Source organism: Condylura cristata, unplaced genomic scaffold (genome assembly GCF_000260355.1).
Source record: "Condylura cristata isolate star-nosed mole 26May11 unplaced genomic scaffold, ConCri1.0 scaffold00002, whole genome shotgun sequence".
Lineage (NCBI taxonomy): Eukaryota > Metazoa > Chordata > Mammalia > Eulipotyphla > Talpidae > Condylura > Condylura cristata.
Genome location: NW_004567103.1, coordinates 73,787,041 through 73,809,395, shown reverse-complemented (window position 1 = coordinate 73,809,395; position 22,355 = coordinate 73,787,041). Strand labels below are relative to the sequence as shown.

Genomic DNA, 22,355 nt, shown 5'->3' with positions numbered 1-22,355 from the left:
GGTTGAAACAATTATTTTTTTAATTTATATTTATATTTATTTTACATCAATGTTCATTTTAAAACAATGTTTACTTCCCCCCTCAAATGTAGGCACACTGAATTTCTTCCCCCAATTTCCCCATGCACCATCACCACAACCCCTGTGCTCCTCCCTCCTTCCTTCCCATCCAGAGACATCCTGAAACAATTATTATTAGGCATTCAATAAATCTGTTGTACATTAAGGACAATCAATATAATCATAGAAAATTAATTAATAAAAAAGGATATGTTAATTCTAAGAAAATATTCATTCATATGTGGCAGAAAATAATTGTATGTTACTCAACTCAGCAGTGAACAATATATATACAGTCATAATAGTGTAAATAAGTATGGATTTAATGGAAAATTATAATTCCATTGGGAAAATGAAGCACAAAATTTTAGAATAAGAAAAATTCTAAAAGATAATGGAAGTCAGTAAATGCTCTCTAATGTAAATAAATGAAGAACTGATAATATAGGCTTATTATCTAGAACTATAAAAGTAATTATTAGAAGACAAGGTAAAAATGGCTTCGGGGGGGTCAAGAATTGGGAAAGTGAGCACCTGCCTCCTTTTGATAAGAAAATATTTAGTATTATTAATATGTACTAAACTTATGAAGTAACTAATTATATGCTATATAACATATAGCACATGAAACTATATATATATATGTGTGTGTATATATATATACACACACAGTATATATAGTGTAATACTATAATATACCATGTACTAAACAGCATATGTAGTACTATGTACCCTACGTTATATAAATGATATGACTATTATATATTAATAATATAATATAGAACATTATATGTTATATTATATTTTACATTATAATCATATAACACTAAGTGATATTAATATTAACAAAGTAATATTTGATTACTTATAGAAATTTTACAATAAATAAAAATTTCAAATACTTAAGAGTAAATAGATGTCACATAAAAACCAAAACCATTTGTATGCTAAATAGTTTTACATATTTTTACTTTTCTGTTTTATAGAAAATATTTAATCAATGTCTACAATGTCAGTTTTAAAGATATAACTAAGAATGCCAGTTGTATGTCAGTTTATCACTGTGAAACATATGAAAAAGGGAAAATCTTACTGCCTTCCTATATTAACATGCTCATAGAAAAAAAGATGAAATATTGCCAGTTGCAAAAACATGAAAAGTACTAGAGGATATCATGCTAAGTGAAATAAGACAGAGAAAGACAAACCTTACATGATTACACTGATGTGTAAAATAAGGAAACAAAACTAGTGAACATACAAAAGAAAACAAAAACATACTTTTAGACTGTAAGAATTAAAGACAGGGAAAGGGAGGGTTAAATAGGTGAAAGGGGTCAACTCTATGGTGAAGGGAAGAAACAAGACTTCTGGTTGTGAACATAAACAATAGTAATTAAAACATCCAACAAAAAAACTTAGAAACAATAAAGCAGTACAATAAAGTGGCAGACTATAAAATCATACACAAAAATTAGTTATGTTCTTATATTCAAACAATGAATTAGCAGAGAAATAAAATAATTCTATTTATTGTCATGTCAGGAGGAATTAAATAAATTTAACAAAGGAGGTGAAGGACCTGTATAATGAAAACTATAAATCATTACTAAAAGAAATAAAAGACAAAGAAATGGAAAGATCCCCTGCTCATGAATTGGAAGAATTAATATTGTTAAAATAGTCATCCTGCCCAAAGCAATATATAGATTTGATGCAATCCCTATCAAAGTTTCAATGGCATTCTTCAGGAAAAAAAGAACAAACATTACTGAAATTTATTTGGGAATACAAAAGACACAAAATAACCCATATAATCCTGAAACAAAAGACAGAGATAACACACTCCCAGACTGCAAATCATGCCATAAATCTATATTAGTCAAAACAGTATAGTACTGAAATAAAAACAAACAGACCAGCTGAAAAGAATTGAGAACCCGTAAGTAACCCCACATTATATGTGCAGCTAATGTATAACAAAGGAATCAATGCCATGGCGAAAGAAATCTCTTCAACAAATGGCAGGGAAAACTGTACAGTCATCTGCAACAGAATGAAACTGTACCACCATCTCACAAAAATTGACTCAAAATGGGTTAAAAAATGGTTGTAAGATCTGAAACTAGACAATACATAGAAGAAAACAGGGGCAACACTCCACGACACTGGCTTCAGGGATGTTGTGGGTGTCGTGGGGACATGACTTCAACAACAAGGGAAACAAAAGCAAAATTAACAAATGGGATGACATCAAACTAAAAAGCTTCTGCATTGCAAAAGAAACTACCACTAAAATGTAAAGATACCTTATTGAATGGAAGAAAATATTTGTACATCATTTATTTGTTAAGAGGTGAATAGCCAAGATCTACAAAGAATTCATACAAATCAAAAGATAAGAAAAGATACAACCAAAAAAACTGGGCAGAAAAGCTAAAAAGGCACTTCTCCAAAGAATACATACAGATGTCCAATAGATACAATATGAACAAAAAAATGCTCATTATCAATTATCACCAGAGAAATTAAATTAAAACCACAATGAGATACTGTCTCCCCATATGAAATGATCCATATCAAAAAGACCAAATCCTCATACATTATTGTGGAATATACACTGGCCCACTTTTTATGGTAAACAGTATGGAGGTTTCTCAAAATATTAAAAATAGGTCCACAGGGCCCTTCCTGGTGGCACAGTGGGTTAAAACACAGCACTAAGAAGCTAAAGCCACTTCAGCATGAGTTCAATCCCCGCCCACCCTGGAAGTGACCTACATGGCACAGCAGACCTCTCCTCACCTGCCTGCTGCTCCCGTCAGCAGTGTACTTCGTCATTCCGCCTGTTCTGCTCCCCACTCTGTCTCTGGTGAAGCTTCTCACCGCCCCTGCACCTCTGGCCTATACCCCAGTTCTGTATGAATAAATAAACAAATCTTTAAAAAAAAAAAATAGTTCTACAATCCATCCAGTAATTCCACTCCTTGGTATATACCCAAATAATGAAAAACTACTAATTGAAGGGATATATGCACTCTTATGCTCACTGAAGTACTACTTATAATAGTTAAATTATGGAAACAACCTAAGTGCCTAAATACAGATGAGTGGATTACAAAGATGTGGTATGTATACACAATGGAGTACTATTCTATTATTCTGTTCATATTATGAATAGATCTAAAGGAGAGTATGCGCAGTGAAATAAGTTGGAAAGAGAAAGAAAAATACTGGATGATTTCACTAACTTATTAAGAAATGAAACAAAGAAACAGACAAAATGAAACCAAAACAAACTCTAGAAGTCTGACTATGGAATTAAGGCTACTGGAAGGAAGAATGGACCTATGGACTATGATGGATGTCTGTGGTGCCTTGGTGGTAGGCTTTGTGTGGTAACATACATCTGAAGAGGTGTGAATCTATATTTCTGAATCATATAGAGTTGTAAAGTAATGTTACCTAAAAACACACACACACACCAAAAATAATAATTGAAAAAACACCTAGTATTTTAGAGGAAATAAAAAACAGATACACAGATCAATAGAAGGAAACTGAGAGCCCAAGATAAAACCACACATATGTGAACAATTATTTCACAATAAAGAAGCCCAGAACATACAATGGAAAAAGTAAAGTTGCTTCAACAAGTGGTGCTGGGAAACTGAACTGCCACATGCAAAAAATGAAACTAGACCATTGTTTTATACCATACATAAATATTAAGTAAAAATGGATTAAAGGCTTGTATGTAAGACCTGAAATCATAAAATACATAGAAAAAAAATTAGACAGTGTGTTCCTTAACATCAGACTTAGGGATGTCTTTGAGGGCTCAACTCCAACAGCAAACGAAGTAAACACAAAACAAAACCAAGGTAAAATGGGACTACATCACACTGAAAAGCTTCTTTCTGAACAATGAAATAAACATGCTGCCAAACTAAACAACATCCTACTGAGTGGGAGAACACATCATATTTACAATAAGAGATTAATATCCAAAATATATAAAGAACTTATAAAACTCAACTATAAAACCCAGTATAAAATGAGAAAGGGCCTCCCTCCCTCGGGGCACAAGGGGTTAAGTCTCAGCACTATAAAGCTATCTGCAGCCACTTGCAGCATGAATTCAATCCTTGACTAGGGAGCTGACCCACATGGCACAGCAGACCTCTCCTGTGTTGCCCACTGCTCCCTTCAGCAGTGTATTTCAGTCAATCTGCCTGTTCTGCTCCCCACTCTGTGTCTGGTGAATCCTCTCAATGCCCCTACACCTCTGACCTACACCCCAGCTCTTGTATACATAAATAAATAAAGCTTTTTAAAAGAATAAAATAAAATGGAAAGACGACTTAAATGAACACTTCTCCAAAGATATACAGGCAAACAACTGGCATATGAAGAAATGTTCATCATCTCTTATTATTAGGGGAACATAAGAGAAAATGACGAGAGAGCACCTCACTAAGTATGGCTATCATCCAAAAGAAAAGAAACAAGTACTGGAGAGGGTGTGGAGAGAAGGGAACCCTTACGCAATGTTGGTAGGAATGTAACTGGTATAGCAACTATAGAAAATAATATGGAGAACCCTCAAAATATTAAAAGTAAAATTCCATATGATATGGTTACCCCATATTTAATGATTTCCAAAAGAATATATGAACACTAAGTCAAAGACATATATGCAGTCCCAAGATCTTCACAGCACTGTTTACAGTAGCAAACAGTTGGAAACAAGCTAATTGCCCCCTGACAGATGATTGCATAAAGAAGTATATATATACACAATGATGTACTACTCAATTATAGAAAAAAGATGAAATCCTATCATTTGCCCCAACATGAATGAAACTATAAGGTATTATGCTTAGTGAGATAATTCAGACAGAAAGACAAACACCGTATCATTTCACACATGTGATATAGAGAGAAAACAAATATATGGATGAATTAAGTAAAACAAAAATAAAGTTTTCATTACAAAATCAAAGTAAGGTAAAGGGGATGAAGGGTAGGCAAATTGGAAAAAAGGGGACAACTGTCTGATAAAGGATAGAGGTAGGACTTTTAGTGGTGAATTAAATGTTGTATACTCATGTTAATTTTTAAAGATGCACACCTGAATCTTTGGTTTTATGCAATGCTTGTATGTATTTAAGTAGCATGTAGCAGCCATGCAACATTTTGAACACACCTCAACTATATCACTCAGTTTACTAAATATATTTTCTATTTGCATATCATGTAGATTAACAGTGTAGTTTTGTTTTGTTTTGGTTTTGGTTTTTGGGGTTTTTTGCTATTACATAAAGAAATCTCTTTCCCTCAAGTTCCCAGTAACATTTCCTCATTCTCCCTAAAGTTCTTACAAGCGGCCTACTCACAGGCTGTAAGGCTTGGAAAGCTTTCCCTTTTCTTCATCCCCCTTCCTTTCTTTTCCTTCTTTCCTTTCACTTGTTTATCGTTCACTACCTTTGGCATGTTACTAAGAGTAACTTAACTCTATACTCTCCACTAATTTTATAACTCTCCTCTCAGTACATTCAAACACTAGATGCAGTAATCTATTGATTCTTGAGTTGTTCTCTCTCTAACAAAATTTATCTTATCTATATTGCATCCCTTCGTAGCTCAGCTTGCAGCTCCCTGAAGTCATTTTCACAGTTATAATTACAGACCAGAAGATATTATACCAATAGAAGGAGTCAGGTAGGAATTTCAAAAGCTAAGAATTTACTAATGATCTCAATGGTTTTGATTGAGGCAAAAGAGATGATATGCACATTTTAGATTCTGAAGATTTTTTCTATTTCTAAAATTTAACTTATTTTTAAGGATTTATTTATTTATGCATACAATAACTGGAGTATAGGGCAGAGGTGCAGGGGGTAGGAAGAATCACCCGAGACAGAGTGGGGAAAAGAAAAAGAAGATGTACTGAAACACACTGCTGGCAAGACAGGAGAGGTCTGCTTTGCCATGTGGGTCAGCTCCCTGGCATGGATTGAACTCTTGCTGCAGTGGCTGCGGAGAGCTTCCTGGTGCTGCGCTTACTCTCTTGCACCACTAGGGAGGCCCTAAATTTTGATTTATTAATTCAACATAGTACATCACATAACTTGCTAATTTATAAATATTATTTCCATATTTATATTTCATGAACAATTTTGTCCAAATGTGCATCTTTGATATAGTTGCACTTGTCATTATTAGGTACAGCATTTAAGGCATTAAAACTGGTTTTTAGGCCCTCCCTGGTGGCGCAGTGGGCTAAAGCACAGCACTAAGAAGCTTAAGCCACTTCCACATGAGTTCGATTCCCACCTGCCCCGGAGGAGATCTCCTGACCTGCCCACTGCTCCCCTCAGCAGTGTACCTCGTAGATCTGCCTGTTCTGCTCTCCGCTCTGTCTCTGGTGAATCCTCTCACCCTCCGCATCTCTGGCCTGTACCCCAGTTCTGTATGAATAAATAAAATCTTTAAAAAAAAACCTGGTTTTTAAAGTATACAAGCAATGCAATAGTTAAATTATCTTAATGAGAGTATCTATATCCTAAGCTTCTAAATGTCCAAACTTCATCTTCAAACAAGTATACTGAAATTTTCTTCAGGACACCAAGAAAATACAGAACTACTCATAACATTCTATTCCAGATTGAATTCATGATATTCGTCTTTTGTTATAGCTTGTTCTTTTCAATAATTTATATTACTTTGTTGGTTTATTATACATGTCTGAGGAAGGTAGTTGAAAACTGTAGCACAATTAAAAGTTGAAATAAAAATAGGAATGGATATGAAGTGAAAAAACAGTTTTGGAAATTCTATCCTGAAACAAATTGTGAGTGATGCTTAACAGCATAGTACTACATTATACATTCATAGGTTGAGATATCTTGAGTAATTATTTGACCTCCCTAAACCTCAGTTTTCTTACCAGTAAAACAAGTACCTAACTCTTGATGTTAAGAAGGTTAGCCACATATAACACATTATACAATTCCAGCTTAATTGTGTGCGCTCAATATACTTATACAAATAAATTTATAGGTATATTTATGTATATATAAGTGCATATAGACATCAAAGTATGAAGCTACATTGAAAATAAACACTTGTGTGTATCAATTTACAAGATTTTTCAATGGTCTTGAAATGTTAGCAACGTTAGAGTAAAAAAATCACTGAAAAATCAATACAAATGAAAAATTGTTACATAAACTTCACAACAAACAAATTATGTCTTTGACTGAAGTAATGACATAAAAAATAAGGCTTGGCTCCTTAGTGGAAACTTAATCAAAAGTGAAGAAGGAAAAAGCATAGAAGAATGTAGGAAATCATATACATGACCAGAGCATAATGCATGCTCAGAAAAGATTTGGTCAAACTAAAAGTTTTAATCTCTGGTATGTCTTTAAGCTCAGCATCAGCAGAAACGGAATGCTAAGATAGAAAAACAGAGTTATAAGGGCCCTGGTAGTGCAACGGGTTAGAATGAAGCACTACACTTTAGCCACAGCCGCTTCAGTGCAAGTTTGAACCCTGGCCTCGGAGGTGACCCACGTGGCACAGCAGACCTCTCCTGTGTTGCCCACTGCTCCCCTCAGCAGTGTATTTCAATCTGCCTATTCTGCTCCCCACACTGTCTGTGGTGAATCCTCTCACCCCAGCCAGCTCTGGCCGCACCCAGCTCTTATATGTATAAATAAACAATCTGTAAAAAAAAAATAGAAAATGAAAAATACTGGGAAGGATGTCAAGAAATTTGAACTCATATACATTGCTGGCCAAAATATAAAATGATGCAGGCACTCAGAAAAACCATTTGGTAGTTCTATAGAAGTTAGCCATAGAAATAGCATATATCCCAACAAGGCCACTCCTAGGGATATACTCAAATTAATTAAAAACAGGTATTCAGGGCCCTCCCTGGTGGCGCAGCGGGTTAAAGCACAGCACTGAGAAGCTAAAGCCACTTCCGCATGAGTTCGATTCCCGCCTGCCCCGGAGGAGATCCACATGGCGCGGCAGACCTCTCCTGACCCGCCCGCTGCTCCCCTCAGCAGTGTACTTCGCCGATCTGCCTGTTCTGCTCCCCACTCTGTCTCTGGTGAATCCTCTCACCCTCCGCATCTCTGGCCTGTACCTCAGTTCTGTATAAATAAATAAATAAATCTTTAAAAAACAAAAAAACAAAAAAAAAACAGGTATTCAAACAAATGCTGGTACATCAATTTCATGACAGCATTATTCACGAGAGCCAAAAAGGTTAAAAAAACCCAAATGTCCATCAACAGGTGACTGAATAAACAAAAGGGTATAGCCATATAATGGGATATTATATTCAGCTGTAAGAAGAAATGAAATTCTGGTTTTTGTTACAATATGAATGGACCCTGAAAACATAAGTGAAAATCAAACACAAAGATCACATAGTTTATGATTCAATTTATATGAAGCACCCATTATGAGTAAATTTACAGACAAAAGGCAGAAAAGGGTTCCCTGGCGGAAGAGGAAGTGACTGGGGAAAAGGGAAAAGGAGTGACTGCTTGATACACAAGACTCCTTTGAGGAGTGAAAATATTTCAGAGCTAGATACAGATGAATGCTGCACAATATTGTGAATATAAGCTAATTGTACCCCAAATGGCATAGTACAGTGTCAATTTTATGTCAATTTCACCTCAATATTCTTTAAGTGAAGAAGTCACTTTTTGCATTTTAGACTTTCAACCACTTCAGCCTTATCTGTTAAAATGTTCTTTATTTTTTAAAAAGAATACAGAAATTTCTGTTTTACAAAATTGAAAGTATATTACCTCACAGTAAAAAACATGACTTACTTTTCAAAGTAACAATTTCATTTAGGGCATTTTATGTCCCAAATTTTTACAATAGGCAAAAAGGTAATGTTGTGAAATGGAAGCAGTATCTATACTGGAGATCATTCAGACCCAAAGGTCAAAAATTCTTCATCCCCTGTTCATGATTTATATGTCTTCTATATACTTAACATTTAGGACTGCTCTCTTCAGGAATTCTAAAGACTTGGGATTTAAAATTATTTTTATACTTCTGTCTGTAAAAATTCTGGCTCAAGGATGTTTTACTGTACACAGCCTTCCTCTATACAGCAGGAACTTCCAGAGAATAAGTGCATAACATACCACCTTCTCAGGAAGTCATGATGAGAGAGTTTAAATCCTGACTATACAGCTTAATGGCTGGGTGTCTTGCAATCACATATCAGTCTCAATTTTCTCTGATATCAAATAGAAGTGATAACCAGGCAGAGTTGTTGTGAGGAGCCACTATAGTCCTACTACAAAGTAATGTATAAATGTTAGTGATTTGTATCATTTATTCCAGTGTTTTACAAATAGTAGGTGTTAACATTTGAGTTGTACAATGATCTTAAGGATTTAAGGGTAAACTTGCTTCATTTATGGAATAAAACCAGTATCTTTGTTTAGGAAATTATAGCTTGGAGAACAGAATGATGTCCTAGATATTTTGTAATAAGCTATGTCATAACAGACTTATGTTTTATTTACTGCAAATGGTACTAATGAAATATACTAATGAGGAGATGGTTAATTGCTCCTTTTCCAGAAGACAAATGAACTTCCTTCCACTACTTGAATTTATTTAGTAAATTACATCTTCAGTGTTTGCAGGGATCCCTAAAACTGTGAAAAAATTAATGGATCCCTGCAGGTGAGCAGTTTATTTCTTTTTCCCGGAAGCACTATCAATCACTATTATTATCAGCTCAGTAAATCTCTGCCTTAATCAGAAACATGTACTTCTGGCTTTGGGAGGGAAATGTATGCTGGGCAGAGTACTCCTGATAAAAATCAGTCAGCATGATCCAATGCTTTACTGCCTAATAAAGATACCTGTATCTCTAGAAGATATAATTTCAGAATACCAGAAGAGGCATCTATGGTACCACTATTAGAATTACTCCTTTGGATTTAATAGAGTCTAAATTTAGACTAAAGACCTTACTAAAATGGAGATGTTATCAACTGTTATGCTAGTACAGATGGCCTTTAAAATTGGTTCATGATTGGGCCCTCCCTGGGTTAAAGCACAGCACTAAGAAACTAAAGCCACTTCAGCATAAGTTCAAACCCTGCCAGTCCCAGAGGTGACCCACATGGCACGGCAGACCTCTCCAGGTTCGCTTGCTGCTCCCCTCAGCAGTGTACTTAGTCAATCTAACTGTTCTGCTCCCCACTCTGTCCCTGGTGAATCCTCTCACCCTCCACATCTCTGGCCTGTACCCCAGTTCTGTATGCATAAATAAATAAATCTTCAAAACAAAACAAAACTGGTTCATGATCATGATGGAATAGAATCCTGAATCACAGACAAGAAGACAGAAGATAGTTCTAGCTTTTAGGAACTCTGGATCAGGCAATTCACTGGCAGGAACCTGAGCAAGATCACCAGTCTTATATATCCCAGGTGACTTAAGTCAGTGGGGAATGTGGCAATGCGATCCAAGATCATATTATATGCCTCCTTAACTAGTAATCCACTGACAACATAATTAATTTGCAGTTATGAGAGAACAGTTCGTAGAAATAGCAATAAGTATATTTTATATAAAATGTAATATTATTTTTAATGCAAAAAATAAATATCAAGTGGAGATTGATACAAAGCAACAGAGTATGCAACCTTCATTCTACAGGACCACAAAACTTGAGGGAACTCCTCTACCTGCCTTTCCTTGCTACGTTAACTCTTCTCCACTACACAAAAACCTCAAATTAACAGGAACTTCAGTTCTACCTCTTTTATGCCTCCTTCCTTCTCCTTTATGAAACTAGTAACAAGTTAGAAAATGGCAAAAAGTTTCCGAAGATATCAGTAAAAGGGATACAAATAGATAATAGATACAAGAAAAAATTTTACAAACCAGATTATCACAAGTGAACAATTAACTTCATATAGAGAAGTTGTGAATAATAATTACTGAACAATAATTAAATACTGCCAAACATTGAGTTTAATGTTCTGTAACAGGCATTTAAAATCAAGTTGGGAAAGAAAGCAATTAAATACCTTAAATAGGGTGGACAAATTGGATGAACTGTGGAGAAACAGTTTTCATTCCTACTTTAAAATAATTTGCCTTCAGACGGCCAACAAGCATATGAAAAAAAATGTTCAACATCACTTGTAATAAGGGAGATACAAATTAAAACCACAATGAGATACCACCTCATGCCAGAGATGTGTGTGATGTAAGAATGGCACATCTTTATACAACTAGCAACAACAAATGTTGGCGAGGATGTGGAGAAAAAGGAACTCTCCTGCACTGCTAGTGGGAATGAAAACTAGTACAACCACTATGGAAAACTTTTTGGAGGTTCCTCAAACTGCTAAACGTGGAGCTTCCATATGACCCAGCAATCCCACTCTTAGGTATCTACCCAAAGGACAAAAAAACACTGATTCAAAAAGACACCTGCACCCCCATGTTTATTGCTGCTTTATTTACAATAGGAAGGACATGGACTCAACCCAAATGCCCAAAAGTAGAAATGACTGGGTTAAAAAGATGTGGTACATATACACAATGGAATATTACTCAGTGACCAAAAAAGATAAAATCATACCTTTTGCAGCAACATGGATGTAGATGGAAGGGATCATGCTTAGTGAAATAAGCCAGAAAGAAAAAAAAAAATACTGGATGGTTTCACTCAAAGCAGGAGAAGAAAGAACCAGGGGGAAATAATAATAATATGAACAACTATATACCAGAGACATTTTATGGGGGTTGGGAGTGGAGTGGGGAATGAGATAAAAAATGGGGGTGGGGGAAGTGCACAGGACTATGATAATGGCACACAGATGGATTGGTGATGGGAAATCCACGGGAATTTCAGCTGAGATGGAAAAAGGCACAAAATGATGGGTAAAGGCACAAAAAGATGTGAAAATAAACTATTATAATATTAAAATAATAACAATTTGCCTTCTCTGAAAATAGTTATAGCCAAAAAATATCATGAATCTGAGAACGAAAAAATTACTCATTAGATATCAAAATTACTATCTAGATTTCAACTACAAATTAAGCATGGAACTTTAAAAAATCATGTTGTGTTTTGGAATTGTAAACAATTTAGCAAGAGGAGTAGAAATAAGAACAAATGAACCTCCAGTGAATGCCAAGCAAGCATCTCAGAGAGAGACCAGCTGTTGGCACAGATGTGAACAGACATAACTTTGGACCTCTAAGGTTTCTATTATGTAAATATCATGTGATTAAATTTTTTTAAAAATCAAGGAATCACTTATTTTTACAACAGCTCAAATTTGGAGTATAATACATTTAATATTTCAGGTCTAGTAATAATCAGACTTCCAACTTTCATATAATCAAGCATACATTCCTTCAGCACACATTTGTTCAAACAATTCTCACACTGATTATAATCATATGGCAGAGTTTTATTTCAAGTTGATTCAAAACAAGAGGCTTTCTGAAAAGACCAAACAAAGATTCTATGTTGGCAAGGACATTTTATAGAGGAAAGAAATGATTACCTAGTTATTGCCAGATTGTAAATTAAAATTAAAAAGGTCATCTAACTAAGGGCATGCAGGCCTCTGACATTACTGTTTAAAGGACTTAGGCTAATTTTAAGACAGTCAACTAAGTGGGATTCTTAGACAGTGCACTTGAGCTCATTAAAGTCTATCAAAAAGGTGCTCATATATTTTACCAAGAATGATAATTATTCCCCCAAAAGAGCAGCTTTTCACATCATAACACCCAGCTCATGTTTCAGATAATGTTCTTCCTCACAATTTTTGGAGGTAATTTATGGTGTGGTAAGAAATTTGGACCTTACCTTCTGGACAAAAGGAAATTATACAAATTAGAGGATTTTAAAAAGGAACTTGGCTTGAGCAGATTTATATTTGTGAAAGAACATTCTTTGCAGTGTTTGGTATTGACTGAAATGGATAAGACTGGAGACAGGGACATGAGTTCGAAAACTACTAATAGTGACCCATATGTATTCAACCAATATGCACACTAAACCAGGCCTATACTCAGAGCTAGGGAAACAGTTTCTGTCCCAGTTTTTTGCTGAGTGGAGAGGTGGAGACACAAACCTGCCTCTATCACATACTAGCTGTGGAACTATTAGGCAAGTTAGGCTTCTCTTTCCTTTCCTCATCTCCCTTGACACTAGTTCTTATATGCATAAAAATGTAAATATTTTTAAAAAATTAACCAAATGATCAAATATCACCAATACTAACACAAACTTATATCATGTGCCCCTGATGTAGTATACTGTACACACTGTTGAAATACTCGTACCAAAATCCTGAAGAAATTTTAGAAAAACACAAATTGAGGGACATTTTATAAAAGACAGTATTCTTCAAAAATAATAAGGCCAAGGCCCTCCCTGGCAGCTCAAAGGGTTAGGATACAGCACTGCAAGGTATGCAAGCTAGCTGCAGCCTCTTCAGTACCAGTTCAATCCCTGCCTCCAGAAGTCTGGTGCAGCAGACCTCTCCTGTCTCAGCTACTGCTCACCTTAGCAGTGTACTTCGTCCACCTGCCTGTTCTGCTCCCCACTCTGTCTCTGGTGAATCCTCTCACCGCTCCTGCATCTCTGGCCTGCACCTCAGTTCTGTATGCATGAATAAATTAATAAAAATAATGATAATCAGGGCAAGAGTGACCAAAAAAAAAAAGTAACTTCCAGATTAAGAGAAATTTCAGATGTGGAACACCTAAATTTAATATGTGCTCATCGGTGGGAATCTAAACTGAAGGAGATAATTACCTATGAAACACATTAGTGGAACAACTGATGAAATTTTGTCATGGACTGGAGATATATAATAATACTATTTCAAAGTAAAATTTCCTGATTTTGAAAGTTGTACTGTGACTATATAAGAAAATGTCCCTTGTCTCAGGAAGTAAGTTATCGTTTATTTCAGAGCAAGGGATCATGATGCCTCCAACTTACATGTTTCAGAAAAATATGACTGTAGAAACGGACTCAAGAAGAAACAAAATTTGAATAGACTTGTCACAAATAAAGATAATGAATTAATGATTTTAAAACTTTCCACAAAGAAAAACTCAGACCCCTATTATTTCACTGATGAATTCTACCTTTTTTAAAAAGAATTACCATCAATTCTTCACAACCTCTTTGATAAAATACAGAAAAGATACTTCCTACCTTATTCTATTAGACTAGTGTTAATTACCCTGATACCAAACCAGGCAAATATATCAAGAAAAAATTATAACCCAAATCCCTTATAAATATAAATGTAAATTTCCCAAACACTATCTATTAAAATGAATTAAGCAACTTATACATCATGGCCAATTGGAATTTACCCAGGAAACAAGGTATTTTAACATATAAAAATTCACTGATAAAATATCCATATTTATGGAATAAAAGATAAAACAACATTATCTAGCAGAAGGGAACTTTCCCAACCTTATAATGAATCTGTGAAAAACTCACAAGAGACATTATATACATGATGAACGGTTGAAAATTTTTTCTCTTCACACTTTTATTCAACATTGTACTGTAGACTCTAACTGAGGCAATCGGGCAAGAAAAACAAATTAAAGGGGCCCAGGAAAGAAATAACCAAAATTATTTGCACATAATACAACTTTGGAGAGTTAAAAGTCCTAGGGATGCACAAATAAATTATCGGGCTAGCAGTCAACAAGTTTGTGAGATACAAAATAAATGTATGAAAATTCATTGTATCACTATATGCAAATAATGAATAATCCATAATTGAATTTGAAGAAATAATCCATCTAAAATAGCATTAAGAAGAATAAAATATTTGCAAGTAAGTTAAACAAAGAAGTGCAAGATTTGCAAACTATAAACATTTTTAAAGAAGACCTAAATAAATGAAAAGACATCTACAGTTACTGATGTGGAATTTAATAATGTTAAATGGTGAGGTTGCCCACATTAATCTACAGAGTGAACACAGTATCTATCAAAAATTCAGACTTTTTTTTCAGGAATTGACAAATGATTCCTAAAAGTCATATGGAAATATAAAGAACCCATGCTTGTAAAAGATAACAAAGTTGAAGAATGCATATTCTCAATTTCAAGCCTTTTTACAAGGCTACAGTAATCACAACTATGTGTTACTGACATAAAGACAGAATTAAAGATCAAATAACTTTGAACAAAGGTGCCAATTTACTTTTATAACAAAAGAATAACCTCCTCATATATGAGATGACCACAGAGCCCCATGCAAAAAAAAAAGTGGATCCTTTCTACCACACACATTACCTCAAAATGTATCAAAGATATAAATGAAAAACTACAAACTCTGAGAAGAAAACACAGTTGTAAATTTTTGAGACCCTGGATTAGGCAGTAATTTCTTAAATATGAAACCAAAATCATAACCAAGCAAAGGAAAAAGAAGCTGTATTTTATCAAAATTTAAAATGTATGTATTTCAACAGTTTTGAAGGTCCACACTAATAATACAGTGAAAAAACAGTCCATACAATGGAGAAACTATTTGTGATCATATATCTGATAAATCCCTAATATTCAGAAAATGTAAAAAATACAATTCAACAACTAAAAAAAAAAAAAAAACATATGGACTTGAATAGACATAGTGGAGCTATGCCTCCAAACAAGACATGTAAATGGCAAATAAAGAGCAGAAGATATATAGAGCTAAATAAAGAGCTAAAGAATGTTTAAATGCAAATCAGAACTAGTGAGATACCGCACACATCTACAATAATGGGTGTAATAAATATGGATAATAGCAGTTGTTGGTGAGGATTTCGAGGAGTTTGTATCCTCACACATTGCAGGTAGGAATGTAGAACGCTGCCGACACTGTGGAAAATAATTCCTCAACATATAGTTCCCTAAATAGATGACCCAGAAATTCCACTCCGAGATAAATACCCAAGAGAAAAGAAAAAATATATTCATTTTATACTTGTGCCCTAATGTTTAGAGCAGCATTATCATAATAGCCAAAAAGCAGAAACAGGATAAAAGTTTGTCATCTGATGGAGAAACAAAATGTGGTATATCTATATAATGGTATATATTCAACCTAAAAAGGAATTACTGACTCAGGTTACAACATAGATAGGTTACAACATATATCAACATTAAACTAAATGAAATAACACATTATGTGATTGCAAACATTAAACTAAATGAAATAACACATTATGTGATTTCATTTATTTGAAATTTCCAGGATAGGCAATGCCATAGACACAGTTTTCCCGGGACCGGTTGGAGGAGAGAATTTGGAGTGAATCCTAATTACTATAGAGTTTATTTTGGGGAATGGAGTAAATGTTCTGGAGCTAGGTAGTGGGATTGACTATACATACAAACATATATTTGTGTGTCTATAAGCCCTTTTAAAAACAGAAATAAATATAAAACAGAAATTAAAAAAGAAATAAATAAAACAGTGAGCATAGTACACTGGCCTTTTCATGCCCTTTTTACAATATATCTTCAAAAACATTTCTCTTACAATATAATTTGGCATTTACTCCATTTCAGTGTATGGAAGCATTTCTCATTCTTTTTTACTTAGGGACATTTCTTCCATTCACTTTGCTGCTCTTTAGCTGTTACGATTCAGCATTTTCACTCCTAATTTGATTCACTTCTTTGAAGGGATAGATGCACACTTATGTTGACTGAAGCACTGTTTATAATAGCCAAGTTATGGAAACAACCTAAGTGCCCAACAACACATGTGTGGATAAAGATGTGGTATGTGTGTATTCCACACAATGGAATATTTATTATAAAACAGAGAAAGATGAAATTTGTCATTTGCAACAACATGGATAGAACTGGAGAGATTATACTAAGTGAAACAAGTTAGAAGGAGAAAGACAAATATCAGATGATTTTGTGCCTAAACGGCATATAAAGAAAAAAAGGAACAGATAAAATAAACCAGAATCAATACTAGGAACCTAACTGCAGGATTGAGACTACACGAAAACAAGGATGGGGGTTATAGAGCAAAGTAGAGAGAGGCTCCAATGGACTATGGTAGAGGTTTATGGGTACTTTGTTGGTGAGTGTGCTGAGGTAGCATACATATGAAGAGGTGTGACCCTACACCCTCTAAATCACATACAATGTTGTCAATCAATGTTACCTCAATAATAAAGATACCACTTTTGTAAAAGAAGAAAACCTATTAACGTTGCAATTAAACTTCCTATGTATATCTGCAGTGTATGTGTATGAGTGGAATACATTTCCATAAGTTAAAATTCTGGTTAAATATGAGTTTTTTTTTTAAAGATTTATTTATTTATGCATACAGAACTGGGGTACAGGCCAGAGGCTCAGGGGCGGTGAGAGGCTTCACCAGAGACAGAGTGGTGTACAGAACAGGCAGATATTCGAAGTACACTGCTGAGAGGAGCAGCGGGCGGGTCAGGAGAGGTCTGCCACGCCATGTGGTCACCTCCGGGGCAGGCGGGAATCGAACTCATGCAAAGCCGCTTTAGATTCTCAGTGCTGTGCTTTAACCCGCTGCGCCACCAGGGAGGGCCTAAATATGAGTTTTTTAATTTTATTTTTGTAAACTGCCATTGTTGACTTAATGTCTCTATTACTAGGTTTGAGTTCCCTACGGTCAGGGACCATCTCTTTTTTGCTTGCCAAGATAATCTAAATTCTAGCATATTATTTGTAAATAGACATTCCTATTTTCTTTGTTGTATAAAGTGTCAAAGGAAGCTTGAAGCAAATTCACTAAAAAAGCGGCTATCCAATTCATAGAGATAGAAATTGTTCTGGGGTTGGTTTTCAGTTTTGGTTTTTTGCTTCTCAACTCTAGTATGTTTTCAAAAATTGTGGGATCAGTGGAAATATATATGAGTTATAGAATTCTTAATTTCATCTAAAAATATAGCATGTTTTGTTAAGTATTTGAGTACCCTGTATTTTAGTGATCTTTTTTAAAGGAAAAATGGAGGTTGCCTCGCACTTTTAGAGAACTAATGGCGACACCTCCTGGAGAAAAGTCAGAATAAATTTTGAATCCACTAACATTTTTTGAATTTTAGATGTTTCTATTAATCAGGAAGAAATGTCTGATTTTACCACAAGGTTGCTTGTAATAAGTAAACACAATTAAGTTTACTGGAAGTTCTACAAAGTTAATGATAAAATTATTATTTTCTTTTTTAGGACAAAGTCATGTTGGGAACTGACTACCCTTTTCCACTAGGTGAGCTAGAACCTGGGAAATTGATAGACTCCATGGAAGAATTTGATGCAGATACAAAGGTATATGTTTTTTAACTCATGATATTTTCCATGAGTTTTCAAGTTTAATTATGTTTGATTTGGAAGCACTTTGATATATGATATAAAGAGCAAAGGAACTAGTACAATTAATATTTCTAGTTACTCAGTCTTCAGAAATAGCTGCACCATTAAAGGTCAAATGGAAGCAAAAAAGCTGAGAGGCAGCCTAGTACAACTAAATTTAAAAATCCAAGAAGAAAACTATATTTGTTTGCACATCAGATGAATCACAAGAAATATAAATTTTTGCTTAATATTTCTTTTACAAATATGTAATCTCAAAAGTTGTAACAATTCTATGCATTTGGATACTGACACTGAAACCTTAACTCAATGTACTTAGTGAACCTCAAGTAATTGAATTATTTTTCTTTTAGGATGGGCAAATTACACTAAGTTATGCTATAATGCTGCATTGCCTAATCTACCCACTAGGCTCCTCAACCAAGAGGAATTTAAAGTGAGATGTAATGTTCTCAAACTTCCTCTCCTTTGCCATCCACTTCCTGTGTTTCCCCAACCCCAATAAATAAGTTCTTCCTAAGGAACATACCAGCAATCACTACTAGAGGTCAAGGATGGACAAAAATGAAACTGTGGAAATAGATAAACTCGACAAATCTTACAAAAGTATGAGTCATAATCCTTTGGTATAATTCTTTTTTTTTTTTTGTACTTTTTCTAAATTAGAACCGCAAAATTCCTTTGGACTATAATCTGTTTTAATTATTAAAGATATATAGTTCATCAAATATACTCAGTTGGCAGGAAGTACATTAAAAACACCAAGAAAATCCATTCTGATATACATAGGTTGCAAGTTATTAAGCGGAAAATCTCAGGCAGCTTTACACAAGAAGCATATATTTTGGCATTTACCTACCTTATAAGAGTCACTAAGTTTTAAATTATTAAGTACCTGCTAAAGTAGTATACTGTACTAAGGTTTTTCTAATTTTTCTTTTTACAAAAAAAAGCTTGAAAATGAAAGTTTTTATAGAGTTAATGAAAAATAAACTGAAGCCAGACTAACCCACATATATTAAGATTTTAATGGACTATTTTATTTATTATTATCTAGTGCCCTTTATTCTTGTGCTGTGTATCACTTTCAAATTAAAAAAAAAAAGTTCATACTATCACAAGTTCAAATAACATTCTTTACAAAAGTACTCATTGTGAAAGTTTGTAATAAAAAACTGAAAAAAAATCTACAGGCAAATAATTAAATAATAGTATACCCATATGATGGAAATATCTACAGCCTCAAGTATATTAAAATCAATATCCAAGAATATTAAGTTTAAACAGCAAAAAGATGAAACAATATACATAGTATATCATCCATTTGTAAAAAAAAAGAAAAAGAAAAATCAATAGACCGTGTTTACATATCAATAAAATACCTCAGAAAGAACAAACAGAATCTGATTATTTTGAGAAGGAAAAGTAGTGGTTAGGTGGCCAATAAAGCATCCATTTTGAGGCATGTAAAGGCAAATTTCACTAAACAATTTTTTAGTGAAATAAATGAATTAATCAATGAGCACAACACTGGGTGGTGTTTTACCATATAGATTCAAAGAAGGAAAACAAGTCTTGGGGAATAAGCAATTTACCAAAGATTATAAAATTATTAGGTTTAAACATAAAGACCCAGCCTCTAATCTCCTAACTCCAGGATCAAGTCTCCATTTATACAACAAATTATCTTTTTCAAAGGAAACCCACCAAGCTACTTTAAAAGTAAAGCAAATGGTTTCTCACTGCCCCAAAAGCCGGAGTAGGAGGTAACTATCTCAAATCACCCACTCTTCACGGCTGTGTAAGAACATGATCATGGTGTATACACTAGTGGTTGATACACAACTCCATACATGTTTCCTTTCACCCCTACTATCTGCCTGCCCTTTCAGCAAAATGGATATTTTATCATTAGGTATCACAAATGGCTCCTCAGATTACAGAAATTCTTTTTGTGGAGCTGATCTAATAGATACTACTGCTAGGGAGAAGTGAAGAAAAAAAATTCTTTTTTTATGTAAAATTTATAAATGTACATATTTTATTTGTACAATATTCTGACTTGATATATACCTCTCCCATGTTGCTTACATGTTGTTGGTGACCACCTAAAAGGACAACAACTACACCTAAAAACAGAGATGGCAGATAACTTTAGGCACTTCTTCCAGCTCTCTTGTCACACAGACCTAAATTATACCTTGTCTCTATGCTGTCTCTAAGTAGTCCCTAAACCCCAGAAAGTCCTTAAAAAAAAGATCCTGTAGAAGTTTCAAAAAAACATTTTGTGTTTTTTTAAGGGGCTTCCCCCCTTAAAAGTTCCTTTCTCCTACAACAGTTTTGAGTTTAGAATTCAAAGAGAGAGGCCAGTAAAAGGTCAAGAACATTGCGGGTAAGAGATTCATTGTTTAACCTGATATTTTTTTTTCTCACATCAGAAAGTTGATCTTTTAAAAATCTGATAAAGTCTCACAGGGATTGCAACTGATAGGGGAAAAGGCACAAAATGACGTAAAAATAAACTATTATAATTTTTAAAAAGAAAAAAAATACTTGTAAAATATTAAATAATACTTTAAAATAAAACTTTTTTTTTTTTTTTCTTTTTCAGGATAAACTCAAAGCTGGCAATGCCCTAGCATTTTTGGGTCTTGAGAGAAAACAATTTGAATGAATGAATTTATTATAAAGGCAAATTTTCAAGAAGAAATTTTAGTATGATTCACACATAAGCTACTAAAATTCTATTTTGAATGCTTTTTCCAGAAACAGAATACCCCCTATAACCTAAATCATTCATAACAAAGATGACTCACATGTTTGTTCAGAAAAGGAAAATATTATTTCATGTGCAAATAAAAAATTATTTCCCCGGTATTTAAATTAATGTCAGAAATAAAAGCACTATGTTACCCATGGTTTATGTGGGTGACGACCAAAATCAGATTCACCCTAGAGGGCCCAGGGAGGTCCTCCACTCTGAGCAAGTGCCTGTGAATATGACCTAGATAAGCTGTTTTTATTAACTTAGTATCTTTCCCTAGTCCAGAACTGGGCTGGGAATGCTTTATAGATTCCACAGAAATAAGCCCTAGGAGTTTATAGTCCATTAAGCAAGCAAAGAATAAATAGGATAATTACTAAGTAATAAAACATGTGTCACAGTTTCAGTAAGAAAACTTCCTTCTAGCCTCAAAAGTGTTGGGCAGATTCTCACAGTAGTTTTCCTTTAGTAGTAGTGGGCTAAAAGACAGACAAGAGCTGTTTTTAACTAGAGGATAGGCAGCAAAAAGATAGGAAGGCCAAAACTATGGGAACAGTTTTAGACTTAGTGAGAACTTAACTTATTCCAGCAGAGTTCCAGTCTATAATTTACCTTTACATAATCTGTTTTAATTTAAAATACAGAGCAAAATGTGTAATGCTAGTTGTGGAAATTAAGCAGGACACCAGGGTATTTACTGTTCTATCCCTTCACTTATGGTCCCACCTGGGCTGCTACAAATAACCTTGGTCCTGGGAGGGCTGATGAACACCTGTGGCTCATGTACCTTTGGCTGAGTTTCAAAATTAAATATTTGAAAATTAACCTCTCACTTTTGATTCATTCATACTTTTCCCTTACATTCGCCCAGAAAATTAACAGTTGAGTATCTCTTGAACCTGTGCTGACCTAATTTTTGTTGAACTTACATCCATCCCTTTATTTTTACTTTATTTAGTTCACAGCACATTCTCTTTCTTGCTCCTTCTGTTGCTTTCTAGGATTTTACCCACCTACTACTTTGCTTATTTCTGCACTCTACCTTAAAAAAAAAAAAAAAATCTAAGCAAAACAGCAATGTGAAGCATTATGTTATT

General features: G+C 34.3%; 1 protein-coding gene across 2 annotated transcripts in view; it reads left to right on the top strand.

Annotated features, from left to right (window-relative positions):
* The window catches only part of ACMSD (aminocarboxymuconate semialdehyde decarboxylase), a 61,466-nt gene extending 40,298 nt beyond the window's left edge, over window positions 1–21,168 (top strand). For both annotated transcript variants that reach the window (XM_004674700.1, XM_012726208.1), the window contains 2 exons: window positions 18,351–18,449; window positions 21,106–21,168. In XM_004674700.1, the coding sequence (XP_004674757.1) occupies window positions 18,351–18,449; window positions 21,106–21,168 (162 nt within the window). The remainder of the gene's footprint in view (window positions 1–18,350; window positions 18,450–21,105) is intronic.
* Window positions 21,169–22,355: the final 1,187 nt, after the last annotated feature.